The following is a 14,619-nucleotide window of genomic DNA, read 5'->3' as shown; positions in this document are numbered from 1 at the left end:
GGCGGATGTTTTACCAGATTCATCCTCTTTGTTCATGCCAAGCTGTAGCTATGCATTTTCCTAAAGAAAGGGCTCTCCTACCAGGAAGATGTATATCTACCTTTATGGCATTAACCTTTTATAGTCCACCATACCCCAAAAAATACACTGAGGTCCACTGAGGTCCTTGATGAAGTACATGTCCACTTCCTTCTGAACTGTAACTCCCAGGATGAAACCAAGTCAGGTTTCCAGAGTATTGTTTACTGTTTTGGGAATCCTTAGGGGTTTCTTCCCTCGTACCTTCCCACTGTCTTCTCCTAGATTATTTCCCCATCCCATGTCAGAGGAAATTCTCTTTCTGGAAAATGAATCAGTCATCATGGTCATGTTACAGTATTCTCTGAGAAATCCCACCACTTCTGCTTTCAGCACTGGTCTTATAGATGCTGCACCTTCCATAGGATTCTTCTGTTATTGGGTTTTGATAAGCAGAAAGGGTTTATTTTATTTTATTTTATTTTATTTTATTTTATTTTATTTTATTTTATTTTATTTTATTTATTTCATTTCATTTCATTTCATTTTTTACAATAGAGAGTTATGTATGTGATGATGACAAAGGAGCACTGTGTACAGAAACCAGTGTTCACTTATGACTGCCCAGCAAGCACCTACTTTCTAGTTGCAGTACTATATAAACAACCAGGCATTCAGGCTCTGCATTATTCTAGATGAGGGCATAGACATCTACAGTGCAAAACACTCCATAGAAGGTGAATTAAACATCTGTGCTAGGAGGAGTGGATAGCATTTAAAAGGAGCACCAGTACAGGAAGATGCGTCTAGCCTATATTTGAATGAATACTTAGAGCCAGATGAAGTATTCTGATAATATTTCTATCAACATAATTCACATTTATATTAAAATTAAATTAGTATCTAATATATTTACGATGTCACCTGAAGACTGATACTTGTCTGATTTCATGGGGTTCTGTCAAGTTCATGCCCAGGTGGCCAAGAAGGCCAACGGCATCCTGGCTTGTGTCAGGAATAGTGTAGCCAGCAGGAGCAGGGAGGTGATCGTGCCCCTGTACTCTGCTCTGATGAGGCTGCACCTCGAGTACTGTGTTCAGCTTTGGGCCCCTCACTACAAGAAGGACATCGAGGCCCTGGAATGGGTCCAGAGAAGGGCTACGAAGCTGGTGAAGGGCCTGGAACACAAGTCCTATGGGGAGCAGCTGAGGGAACTGGGGGTGTTTAGTCTGGAGAAGAGGAGGCTCAGGGGAGATGTTATTGCTCTCTACAGCTACCTGAAAGGAAGTTGTGGGGATCTGGGGTCAGCCACTTCTCATAGATAACTAGCAATAAGACTAGAGGGAATGGCTTCAGGTTGCTCCATGGGAGGTTTAGGTTGGAAATTAGGAGACATTTCTTCTCAGAAAGAGTGGTCAGGCATTGAAACAGGTTGCCCAGGAAGGTGGTGGGGTCTCCATCCCTGGGGTTGTTTAAGGAAAGATTGGACCTGGTGCTTAGAGACATGGTTTAGTGGGCAATATTGGTGGTAGGGGGATGGTTGGACCAGATGATCATGGAAGTCTTTTCCAACCTTAATGAATCTATGATTCTGACGAGTCTTGTGTTGTTAGCTGTCCCCACTTCTGACCAGTCCCCTAAGATAACATACTTTTTGAATAATATTGAAGACCTCAGCAGGACTATGTGAGTGTCTACTCAGCAGTATCAGCTACATGACTTATTCTGGTCTTCTATGTGTTTACAATTCATGAGGGTTTTTTTTATCCCTCTAGACATGTTTGCCACTAAGCAAAGTATATAATAGATACACTACAAAATCAGCATTGTCCCATTGTCCCACCTACAATATTTTCTATTTTCTATGTTCTTTATGAGCAATCTGCACAGTCATTGAACCAACAAAATTTCATTAAAGACAATTTACAAAACAGGAAAACTTTTAATATATTTAGTATGAACGGAAGGGTCTATATTGGTTGCATAAATTTTTGTTACAGTAAGAGGGGAAACTGTTTTTTCATTTAAAACTTTCTTTCTTTTTGTTCTGCCATTATACAAGCTCTGGGAACAAGATGAAGGGTTATGATCTACCCTGTCTTCATCTGAGCAGTGTCTGATACAAGAAGTTGTCAGAAAATATCTTTATTTTCACCTTACACACTAATGGAATAACCATTTTAACTTTCTGCACTTTTCATCAAATTACTATATTGTGCTTGTTCATATCAATATTTTTCACACAAAAGAAAAGACGTGTAATTTTCTTAAATATCAAGGGGATTCTCTAGTAAAAATTCTCTATACACAGGACAGACCCTTTAAAATTTGATTTTTTATTTAGCTTGCTAAATAAAAAGCATCACTGCTGCATGGGAACTGTCAGTCACTTCCTTAGATTTAAAACCAACACCAGAGAGTATGAATTGGGCATTTTGTTCTTCTCCTCAAAAACAAAGACTCTGAAGTTAAATCTCATTTTTCTCTGCTTCTTGGTTAGATTCAAAACAAGTTTGTCATTTACTTTAACGGATTTTCTATTACCTTTTTTTCACACAAAATGTGACATTTTCAAGAAAAATTGTTTTGTTTTGGTTTTGTATGATTTGTTTTCTTGGGAAGAATTTTAATATTTTTATTTTCAGACAATCCTAGTGAAAATCATAGCTCAGGACACCTGGGTTTGGTTTTTAGATGTTCTTCACTGTTTTTTTTGTACTTCCATGGGAATTATAGGGGCCAAGTGAGATAAATCAATGGATTTTTAACAGGCTTATTACATTGAACACTTGCCAACATGCTCTCAGCTTGAAAAATAAAGCTTTTAAGATTTAATTTTTTAGCAGCCTTTCTCCAAAAGTAAAATTTAATTAGAACCCAGTTATACAGAAATTAAGGTAACTGCTGAGGTAGTGCAATGAATACTCAGTCCCATATGGTCTGATTTATAGTCCACAGACATTTGAAGAACCACTTTATTGTCCTTTCTGTATTCACATGCACTTCCTATTAATATCAATGACAACTGTATGGCTTCTACAGAACAAATAACTTTGCATTTATTTGAAAGATTTTTAAATAAAGTCATATAAGAATCTCAACTTTATTAAATATTTATCATTGCTTTACACTGCCAAAAATAAATATGTATAAGTTTATGTTAAATTTCCAGACCTTATAAACCATGTGAGAAAGGTAAAGAAGACAGTGAGTGGATATTTGATAAACAACAGTATCACCTTTATTCTTTATTACAGTAAAGCCTTCCTAGAAAATGCAGCGTAAGGTTTCCTATTTTGTACCCACTTACACCAATGTGAGACCAAAATAATGTTTCCAAACTCATCATTTCCAGTTATTCCAAAGCTATAATTGTGTCTAACATCTCTAAAGCTATATGGCTAACAATATGATCCTTGTAGGATCAAACCAAAAGTCTATAAAAGTAGTATCTCCTTCAGTGGTCAAAACAAGATGCTGAGGGAATAGTATAAGAAGAGGGTACATCTAAGTGGTAACTTCCATGAGTACCTTCTAAGCATCTGGCCTTTTGCAGCTCTGAGATCTCCTGAGCCAGACATGGTTTTGCAACTAGCAATGCCAGTAAGATACAGACATATGAGGATCTAGGACAGATCAAGGTAACTCTGAGGATCAGAACTTGCAGAGGTTCATGTAATTTGTAAGAACAGCCATAAAGCATCAAACAATCTGCCCAGGTTCCCTGTCTCCTTCTGGGCCAGTAACAAACACCCAGAGGTATTTTGCCAGACCACTTTCTCACCCTCCATCATGTTTATCTCAGAGAATTCCTAGCACTTTTAAAGGACTTGTATCTGAGACTGTTAGTTAATTTCATGACCAAAACAGAGCAGAAAGCTGTCTTAGTACTCTCTCTACATCAGGGACAACAAGAGGTACAAGACAATGGAGAACGAGCAAGGTTAAAAATGGTAAAGAAAGTTGGTCTGGAGAAACGACCTTTTTTGACTCATGGTCAAAATGACTTTCAACAAAACTTCAGAAGTAGCAATTGCAAATTTTTTTAAGTCTAACAGGAAATGTTAATTGTCAACTGGTAATCAGTTACTTACAGATTAACATTTCCTGTGAGATAACTCTGAAGTGGACTTAGGCTAGCTAGTTAAATTCAAGCTATTTCTCCAGATGACGTTTTGTATTTTCAAAATTTCTGTAAGATAACAACCTACATCTAAAAAAAAGAAAAAAAATAAATCTGATTTTGCAGGCTAGCTAAATGGCAGTAATATACCACATTAGTCTATTAAATAACTGTAAATAACTGTTTTGTAAAGATAAGACCTAAAAAAAAAAAAAAATTTTAATAATTGCACTGAATGTTGGCAGGTCACATCAGCTTGTAACGTCTTAGATCACACCTGTATATACAACCCAAACACTGCCAGAAAAAAGTAACAGGGAATACTAAGAGGAGGCCGGACTCTATGATCTCCCATGCAAACAACCTTTAATCTACAGCATTCAATACTTGATTATACTCTATCGAAAAGTAGAAAACACTACAGCAGTTTATTCTTCTTATTAGCCCAGTTCAGAGTGAATTGCCCTTATAAAACCATCATAAAACACCTTTACAGTCAGTTCAGAATTCAAAAGGAGTTGTGAAGTTGGTTAATTGCAGAGCACATATTTGCCCATTCAGGAATCTTGCAGTGTGTGATCATTTGCATGCTGGTCTTCTTGTACATGTGGTGCAAAAGTACCATTTTTGTCCTCTGCATGTATTCTCTCCTCTCTATTTCACTTGTGGGTAAAAGAGCCACACTGTGAATTTGCTTCTGGTCAGGTTCTAATAATATTATTTGGACATGCATCTTTATTAGTTGCTTTTATGGTCAGGCACTGCTGAATACTGCCTAGGTATAGGCTGGCTTGAAGCTTTGATGTTTAATTGAATTATGTTTTTGAGCTTGTTAGTATTGGCCATCATGCTGGAAAATGCAGCCTGACTTCTTGTGATACAAGCTGTTAGAGTGACTGGGACACTTCATTTCAGTAAAGGATAAACCCCCATACACAGAGATAAAAATACTTTTCCCCTGTAAACATCACACAGAACATTCCAGAAAATCATAGTAAAAGGTCATTAGCAAAGTTAAGCACTTCAAAATTAGGAAATGTTGGATGTAGAGTGATCCTTCCTATCTTCAGGACCTGTGCTGTGCAATGAATAAAGAGAAATCCCATTGGAGTGAAGAATCTCTGGTCCTAGAAGTAACAACTACCTCAATGAAATCTCACCCAAAAAAGAAGAAAGAGGCATTGGTGATTTTAGCTTTCCCTTCTTTGTCAGTGCTCAGGTCCAGAAGCTGAGCCAGACTATTAGAGCATCCATAAATAGATATAATGTCAAATTGAAACATGGGAACCCACACAACTCCTGAGGCTAAAAAGGTGGTTTGAAACAGACTCGTCCCTTCACTGAGTGAAATGCTTCTACGTAAAACATGTGTTTTCTTTGCTGAATCTGTAGGAAAGTGATAACAATAAAATATGGTGAATACATCTGTCTTTGTCTAGAGGAAATGAAAGCACACAGTGTCTAGACATGGAAGAAGCATTTAACTGCTGCAGGTGCCCAGCAGAATCTATAATGTTTGCCACTGCTGGCATTCTCTCTTACAGACATTTCCTCTGCTACAAGATCAAATCAGAAAAGTTGCTGTAGAGTCCCAAGCACAGACAAAGATGTGCTGAGCTCTGCTGAAATGGCCGCTCTGTTGCAGAAATCAGGTAACTGCTCTCAGACTGGCAAAGCTGAAGGAGGCTTGACAGTATTTAGTTTCAGACCTTAGGATGCTTGAAGGTAGGGATACTTTGTCATTTTGTAACTGGCAATGCTTTTCTATCTTATTGATTTTATTTTGTTGTCTTCAGCTCATCTACCCTTCTCTCTGAGCATAACTCGACTCTCACAAATCTAAAAATATATACAGTCAAAGGCTATGTGTAATTGAACACTGGAACGCAATCTGCAGCTCCAGCTGGGCAGTGGGCCGTGTACAGCTGTGGGCAGTGCTGCAGAAATGCCAAAAGACAGTACTGTCACTGGGAATAGCAGGGCCCCAAAAGCAACAGCCTTGGCACTCAGGAAAGGATTAGTTTTCCATGCCAGTTTTTGCAAAGATTTTCAGCAACGGTAGACAAACCTTTGGATGTGCTTATAGTTTTCATGTAAGTCTGGGGTTTGCAGCGTGAGGAGTGACAGTCACAGTGCATGGAAAGAGGACACAAGCAACTCTCAGGCACTCACCCTCTATGCCTATTATATACACACAAGAATTTATTTAGCAGTTCAGATGTAACACAGTTAGTGACATCAAGCATAGCTAGCTTTCCAAAGGTGTTCACCCACGTTGGAACTGATTTTCTTTTATGCATATAGGAAGCGGACAAGCATGTATAGGATACAGCTGAAGTACCTCCCTCTCATCCTTTCTCTGCTCTCCCCTTCAAGTTCCCAGCTACTGTGAGAAGCTGGCTGCTACATGCCTTGGGCATGAAATGGGAGGATGGTGAGAGAACTGTAATGGGAGGGACGTTATGTGACCAGCAGAAAAGTATTACATGGCACAAACGTTAAAGGGGCTGCCTGCTATAGAGCCAGGGCTTGCAAAATTGCTAATGTCCACAAGGATATCTTGTCTCTGATGTCATATGGAAATAATTGTCCTACTCTATAGCAGTCTGCAGTTTTTGACACAGATGGGGCCCTCCAGCTTTGCGGGAACTAGGGCAGAATGTTGCGGCCCATATCTGTACAGTGATTTTGATGGAGGTGGACTGCTGGAGATGCATGGTACTGGCAGTCTGTAGGCATGGGGCAGTAGCAATACAGACAGCCCTCCACACTGGTTCATGGAGCAGCTCAAAAGTGGGAAGCATTGAAAACTGCTATGCTATGCTCTCTTGGGAGTGAGGCATTATCAAGACCTTTTTGTGTTCACTCCGAAGCATGTATTTTCTGAATAAAATACCATTATGAGGTGAATGTGTAGTGCATTGACCCAGTAATGACACAGAGCTTCTGACTTACACATGATTCCCCTTGTTTAAAGAATGAAGTAATAAAATCCCTCTCCTGACTGATAGATTAAAAACTGTTCACCATATTAGTTGAGTAAGGGTATAGATTTTACCTTTTCTATTCAAAACCAATGCTACAGAAATGTACTAAATGTATCAGTATAACATAAAATCCAAACTTCTCTAATTTACCTTGTTTAATGACAATCCCTCAACTATACACCCTAAAAGACAGAGGGGTGAAAAAAACAACATTTTCAGCTCCAGTATAGTGTTATTTTCCTTTTGACGTAGGTCATAGAGGTCATTAATGGATGTTTGTTTAAAAGCAAACACAATTCTTTTGCATTACTGCTATTTGCCAAGATAGAAGTAGTACTTGGAGACAGAAATAAGTCAGAAACAATCAAAAATGAAGGTAACCTGTCCAAAATGAATTAGAGAGTTGTCTAAATTAAAAGCAGATATGACTAAACCATGTTTTTGGTGTCATGCTGCCAGTTTAGCAGCTGCAAAACATTGTAATGTATAGTATGGACTCAAGTTCTTTGCTCAGACTTCTCCCTTCACAGAAGATTTGACTTATTGCTGTGATGTTGGTTTGCTTTTGAAAGATCCCCTCTCCACTGGACCAAGACCGGCTCTAGAAGTGTCCGAATGAACTTGTGAATTGTAGTTGGTTCTACCTTCGTTGTGTATTTCCACAACTTGAAATATAAAACTTTCATTCTCTTTTGGAAAGCTACATCTCTTGAGCTATAGCAGCCACATTTTCAGATGTCTTTTTTCCTGTTTCATAATCCCCAGATCCCAAGGGTCCCCTAACTATTAAAAGTTTCTATGGTTTCAAACTGTGTTTGCCAAGATGCAGTCATGTTGGCAATCTTTGAACCAGCAAAGGCCACTTGAAGGCTTATTTTTGGTCTATCCTTGTTCTCATTCTTCCTCCTTCCATACTGTCTTTTGGCCTGGCAGATAGGGTCCCTCTAGTCTTTCTCAGGGAGGAGAATGTGAAGATTCAGCATAGTACCAGAAAGAGGGAAGAAACCAGTAGCAGGTAATACCGAGCATCAGTGTAGAGCCCTGTGATTGTTGCAAGTACTAAAAGCATTCAGATGGATTTTTGAATTGTTTTTTTAGGCTCAAATTGCAACATCTTTGAAAGGCTGACTAATATGTGACAGAGTCTTATTTTAGAAATAAGTGACAAAACAAATGGTACTGGAAATCAACACTGCAAGTCTTCAACTTAATATGAGTCTGTTTAGATTATGAGAAAACATCTTTTCTCTCCTACTCCCAAATTTACTCTTTTTGTGCTTGTGTTTCTGTGAATCTGTTTTCAATGAGAAAAAAAATATATATAAATGGGTCAGGTGTCTTATGAAACAGAAATACATTGTTCTGTATTATAACTAATGTGGTTCTGTTGAAGACAGTTACCACTTCACAATGTACCTGAGGTCTGTCAGGTCTCAGGTCAGTCGAGAATTTAACCATACTGACATCCTCAGAATTCAGCATTGTACTGTTTCTATTACAGGTGGGGTGGGGTGAAAACATGCTATCAGACTTACCTTGAACTAGTTCTAGTCTAGGAAAAAAAAAAAAAAAAGTCTTACACAGAGGAAAGTAATTACTTCTATTGTCTCATTTTTCAGAGACTGTGTGGTAGTTTTATCAACACTTGAAAACAATATTAGTGAAAGATGCTAGCAAAACTCAGGAGAGAGACAAAAAGAGGACTGATGTTTCTGAAATAAGAAAAAAAAAATGACAATAGAAGAAGAATCAGTTGGCTTTTTAACCACTGCTTTGGCATAGACCTCAACGTAACACCTGAAAAGGTGCCATTAACTGACAGATTTCCTTTGTTTGTTTGACTCCAGAATTAGAAGAAAATACTCCTTTTTGTACTCCATCTTACAACCATCTCTTTCATTGTTAGCAAGCAGTGTTTTCTGGAAATAGAATAGCATAATACATACAGCTGTATTTGTACTTAATGTGTATGAAAGCACAGTAACAGAGACTTTCAAAATGTTCATGTTGTATTAGCAATATGCCTAGCAAAGCTCCAGACAGATTAAATAATTCTCCCACATTGTGCTACAGGAATTTGAGAAGAGGCATATACAATTTAGGTTACTTAATCAAAACCAGCTTTGAATATTAGCCTTAGGAAATAATGAAGCAAAATTATGTGCTGATTTCCTGACAAGAAGGAGTTACAGTCTACCTGGGAGTACCTTTCCCACACAATTAAAAAGAACAGGTTGCAGCTTGCAGTTCTGCCAGAAGGCACAGTCACTCTGTCCATACCACACATAGGAATTTAAGACACCGAGTGAAAGGAATATCAATCAAACATAAGCATCAAATCTAGTGTAAATTTGATTATTATTTTTTTGGTAGGGTATCTATCTGTATCATCTGGTAAAGTCCATATCAGACAAATGCCTTTAGGAAATTAAAATAATATAAATAAATAAATAAATAAATAAAACCACAGTGGATTTTAAAGTCCTATGAAATGCTACATTGTGTAGAGATTGCCAAATAAAATGACCGGCAGAGAACCAGAAAAAAAAATGCAGAAATAGAAGGGAAACTTGATCACAGTCAATGACAACCATTGAAAATTGAGAAAGGAAGGCTTCAAGCTTTTGTGTTTTTTGGGTGCAAAATATCTGGAGCTAAAATTTTTTCAAGACTGACCAGAATAGGGGAACTGAAAACTCTGGCTGGTATCCAGGAATTAGTGTAGTAAAGAGAAGTCTTGAAAAGATGTTAGCTCATGCAGAGTTACGGCATAGAGGGAGAGAAGAGGGGAAATGGAGATTTCGAGAGGATGAAACAGTATTACACAGTTATGGATGGCAGTTTCCTTAACTATTCCAGATAGAGTTACAAGATGTTGTCAATCTGCATCTTCATGTAAAGTCTCCCATGGATCCACTGCAGTCATTGAGATACTGCAGTCAGGTAGGGCAAGCAGTATGGAGCTTGTCTACAATGGACACAATTTTGGCTACAGCAGTTACATACTACAGGTCTTACCATGTAAATGTTATAACAATATACCTTCTTGTTGTTTTAAAAATAGCAGTTGGATGATGACTGTCCTTGAAGTTATGGGATCTGGTAAAGAAGTTTTGAACTTCAGCTCATTCCAGAGTTACAAATGGAACTAAGTAACAGCAAGTGCACTGTTAAGGACAAAAGGAAATGTAAGCTACTACACTGCATTAACACTTCAGCTTTCGAATTTATAAGGCTTGCAACTAATTTTGAAACCAATCAAAACTTCTGGCGTCATTTCTACTATTCAATTTAAAGAAGTTGCTGCAGAAGTGCAGCTTAAAATGTTGTAACACAAGAAGATCTGTGATGGACCGGTTCCACCCAATTTGGAAGGAAGAGCTAAAATCACCTTTGCCTCATGAACTGGCCACAAAAAAAAAAAAAAAATACTTCCAGAAAGTGCCATTGTCTGCCACTACAGACTCTTCTTGTAAGAATGACATTATAAGTGTCTCCTCTCTGGAGCTCAGACCCAGAACAGACCGTGTCCCAGTTAACCTCTCATGCGGGATAGAGAATGACAGTGCACAGCTGTATAAGGGGAGAATCAGTTCCTACCCCATCATCTATTTGAACAAGATTTCGTGCAGCCATGTTACAGTTTAGAAATGTTCATATAGATGCCCTTACATGACTTGTTGCAGCAACAAATTTCAGTCATTGTGTCTATTTGACTACTTGTCATGACCTGTGAGGTGATTCTCAGAATACTAATAAAGAACGGCTCTTTTCCTAAGCACAAAATGATATGCATTGTTCATGGCACTGGAAAATGATTCACCAAATAAAAATAAAAATAAAAATCCTTATAGGCAGCCCAGATAGAATTTTCATAAGTGCATTGGCTATTTATACACAAGGGTCTTCAGGAAAAGAAACGCCTTTTAAAGGTGAGATTTTCAACTGTGTTTACATTTTGTTTAGACTGGTAAACACCATGTGCAAGAGAACTGAGCATCCAATGCTGGCTGTTGGTTATGTTTCACTTGGGCATTATTTCATATTAGAGCTTGCCTGGTCCCATGGGCTTGATGATCATTAGTGGTCAGAGAATGTAGGTGTGTTTCAGCAGGCCATCCTTTAATTTGGTTTTGCCTGGATGTGATCTGGTTTCTATGTAATGAGACTACTCTGAGATGTAAACTGAAACCCAGAAAGAGATGATGACAGGGAAATTTACTTTAAAGGACTATCTCTTGTTTCAGCTCAAACACAGACACGCATGTGAGTACCTAACTTCCTGGTCATAACTATCCTAAATTAGACTTGGTCCCCAAGCCAATTAATTTCAGAATAATCTTATTACTGCTTTTTAATTTTAATATTGGTTTAAGTTTACAGTTGTCATAGGAAGCCTTGCCACAGACCCTTTGAAAAAGCCACTCTGAACTTTACGTTTCTGAATGTTCTATTCCATTAGATGTCCTTCTTAGCTGCGTAGTGATATCAGGAAGATCTGTAGCTTGTAGCAAATATAAAGTATGTAATTACTCTAAGCCAAGGTTGCTGCAGAATTAACAAATCAGAGAAATGAGGATTCAGACAATGAGTTCTGCATGTCACACACAACATTTTTCTTTTGAGTTGTTCTTGACAAGAATGAAATTTTAGCAGATAAACTTATGACCACTACAGAAAACAGTAAACAAATACCCCAAAAAGTAAATTCTCATCTTTATATCTGCCAAAATGAATAAACAAGGCAGATTTAAATGAGGCACAGATCTGGCACTTGATACTTTAATATTTTGTATCTGAAACTAGAATCTATGCCTTTGAATGGCTCCTTAATTGGTCCAAAAATGCCTATAAGTCTTTAATGAGAAATGCTTGTATAAACAGCACAGCTAAAATCATGCAACAATCTATTAGAGTAAGACATAAGCCTGGATGAATATTCACTTAAAAATACATATTTTTTAGATCAGAAAATCTATAATTTTTCAAGCATTAAATAAACTATACTAATATTCACACCATTATTTTGTTTTCTTATATGTTAATTATATACTGTCATCTCCTTTAACATATAAAATGGAGCCAGTCAGCTTTGTCTTCTCAATAAACTATACTCTTCATGTCTGTCTAAAAGTAAAACTAAATGTGAAATAACCACGTATTGGACAGACTTCAGTAGATCCTCTGTTTAGACCATCTAAGCATATGCGAGCCAAAACTGAGCTACAAGCCACAAAGAAAAAGTTCAGATTTGTTCCACAGTCAAAGATCACACCTATTAAATCATAATGACATTTCTTGTTTCAAGTTGTGCCCATTCAGTTGTGTCACACTAGTCACTGTGTTCCTGGTATTACTTTTCAGGGAAGTCATCTGAACAGCAGAAGAGTTGTGAGAGTAACTGGCAGATCTCTCTTGCTGAGATTTCTTCCTGCAGCGAAGCTGGTTGTTGAAATGTCTTCTAAAACTCTCACTGAGAAAATACAGTGCAAACGGGTTGACACAAGAGTTGCAGAAGCTTAGTACTCGGGCGACTAAGGTAACAACCATATGACCTATTGATGAATCAATCTCATTGTAATTAAAAGACCGGTACATGTATAACACATGGTTAGGAAACCAACAGATAGCAAAGAAGGCAACAAAAACTAGAACTATTTTTGCCAGACGTTTCCGAGTTTCCATCTAAAAAGATGAAGAGAACCCAAATGAACAACAAGGAATAGAACCACTATTACACATAACAGACAATTAAAACGTAGCATTTCACTTTATATTAACTTTAACAATTATCATAAGTAAAAATATTTCCTTTAGGGGCTCAGGTTTTTTTCTATATCATTTACTTTTCTTTCCCACTTTCAGTTTATTTACAGAGAAATATCATAGATGTCTGCAGTTACAGAAGTTTGCTTTTACTATGTGATATACTCAACAAGAGCAATTCATGACCCAAGTATGCATTGGTGTATAGCCTGAAAGCACGCACCAAAGGGTGCCATAAAATATAACATTTTCTGATGAGATGTCAGTACCTGGCTTGAAACTTAGCTTTAATTAGAAAGCTACTTAGAAACTATTGGTTTTGAAATGTAGAGACATTTCAAGTCTGACACCTAGGGTTTTAGCCGTAAGGTGCATCCCATTATTTTGCTTGAAATTACTCAGCTTGCACCTCTCTCCTAGGGAAATGAGTAAAATGGTGCATCACACACGCTGAAGCATCTTAATTCCAGGATAAGTTGAAAAGCTTGACCAATCTTCAATAATGACTTGAAAGAAATGTACCTTAATTGCAGTGCTAAAGTATAATTGGATTACAATGTAAATATTTAGAGCGGTTGAAGAGCTGAAAGGAAATGAGCCTCCACAGAGGCTCCAAAACTGAGAGAGAGAGAGAAACGGGCCAGGTGGAAGGTACAAAAGGGAAGTAGGAACTTTCTATATATTCCTCCCAAAATATTTACTATGTACGTCAGGTACCAAACTTTCCCAGAAAGAGGAAATTTTTCTGGCTTTCCTCAATTTTCTATCAAATGTGACCTGAACAATATCAAGTGATTTTTTTTTTTTAAACAGGTTTTCAAAATCTGTGAAATAAATCTGTAAGTACAGTTTTCTCTGCTCCACATTAAATAATAATAATAATTATTATTATTATTATTAAAAAAAAAAACAGTGGAGAGTTCTCAAAGGATGGGAAAACTCTACCATTTCAATTTTGTAGGATTTGCACTGTACCAGATGGCAACAGCAGACTAAAATATTAAACTTTCATGCTATTGCCTAAAGAAACTTGAGTTGAAAACAATAGTCTGAATTTACTTTTTCTTGCTGGGAGATATGTAAGTACACTGGATTTTTCTGCTCTTCTGAGTCTCATAGATTAAATAAATACATACATAAATAAATAAACCTAAGTTGAATGAAAAAAAAATGTTTTAATTTTGAAAATACATTTCAGAATGTGAGTTCAGAAAGGTGATATAAATTAAATATTTTTTCTAACCTGAGGGTTCAGCCAAAAGGCTCTCTAAATTTCAGATGAAAATAAAATAGTACATGAAGTGCTAATATGCTTGCATTTTGACAAGAAACAGGCTAGAGTAGAAATTAAATGTTGAACAAAAAGGGCATGAGGGAATGTGGTCTTTCTTTTTCAAAAAATGTGTATGTTCTATATATGAAAAGAAATCTCAGTGAGTAAAAAGGTGTTTTCTACAATATTGTCAGAGAAAACTCTTCCAAATTGTTTTAATGGGTATAAGTATTTTTCTCTTTCAATACCAATCTGTTTGTAAACTGTTTGAGGTACTTTACTGCAAGAGCTGTGGTTCATATACAAATGTTCCTGCTAATGAACGGCCTGTTGCTATCTTACTGCTTGATACTCATTACAGGGAAGCTGGCTGTTAAAATGCTCTGTCTCAAAAGTGTACGGAAGCTATACTGAAAGTTCTGTAGCAAATATAATAGAAAGGCTATTAAGAA

At 37.2% G+C, this 14,619-nt stretch overlaps 1 protein-coding gene across 3 annotated transcripts in view; it reads right to left on the bottom strand.

Annotated features, from left to right (window-relative positions):
• Window positions 1-3,251: 3,251 nt before the first annotated feature.
• The window catches only part of NMBR (neuromedin B receptor), a 29,481-nt gene continuing 18,113 nt past the window's right edge, over window positions 3,252-14,619 (bottom strand). For all 3 annotated transcript variants that reach the window (XM_080588087.1, XM_080588088.1, XM_080588089.1), the window contains one exon: window positions 3,252-12,813. In XM_080588087.1, the coding sequence (XP_080444213.1) occupies window positions 12,412-12,813 (402 nt within the window). In that variant the 3' untranslated portion in view covers window positions 3,252-12,411. The remainder of the gene's footprint in view (window positions 12,814-14,619) is intronic.

This window comes from Anser brachyrhynchus (assembly GCF_964034855.1).
Source record: "Anser brachyrhynchus genome assembly, chromosome: 3".
Taxonomy (NCBI): domain Eukaryota; kingdom Metazoa; phylum Chordata; class Aves; order Anseriformes; family Anatidae; genus Anser; species Anser brachyrhynchus.
Note: the sequence above shows the minus strand (reverse complement) of the source record. Positions and strands in the feature narration are given on the sequence as shown.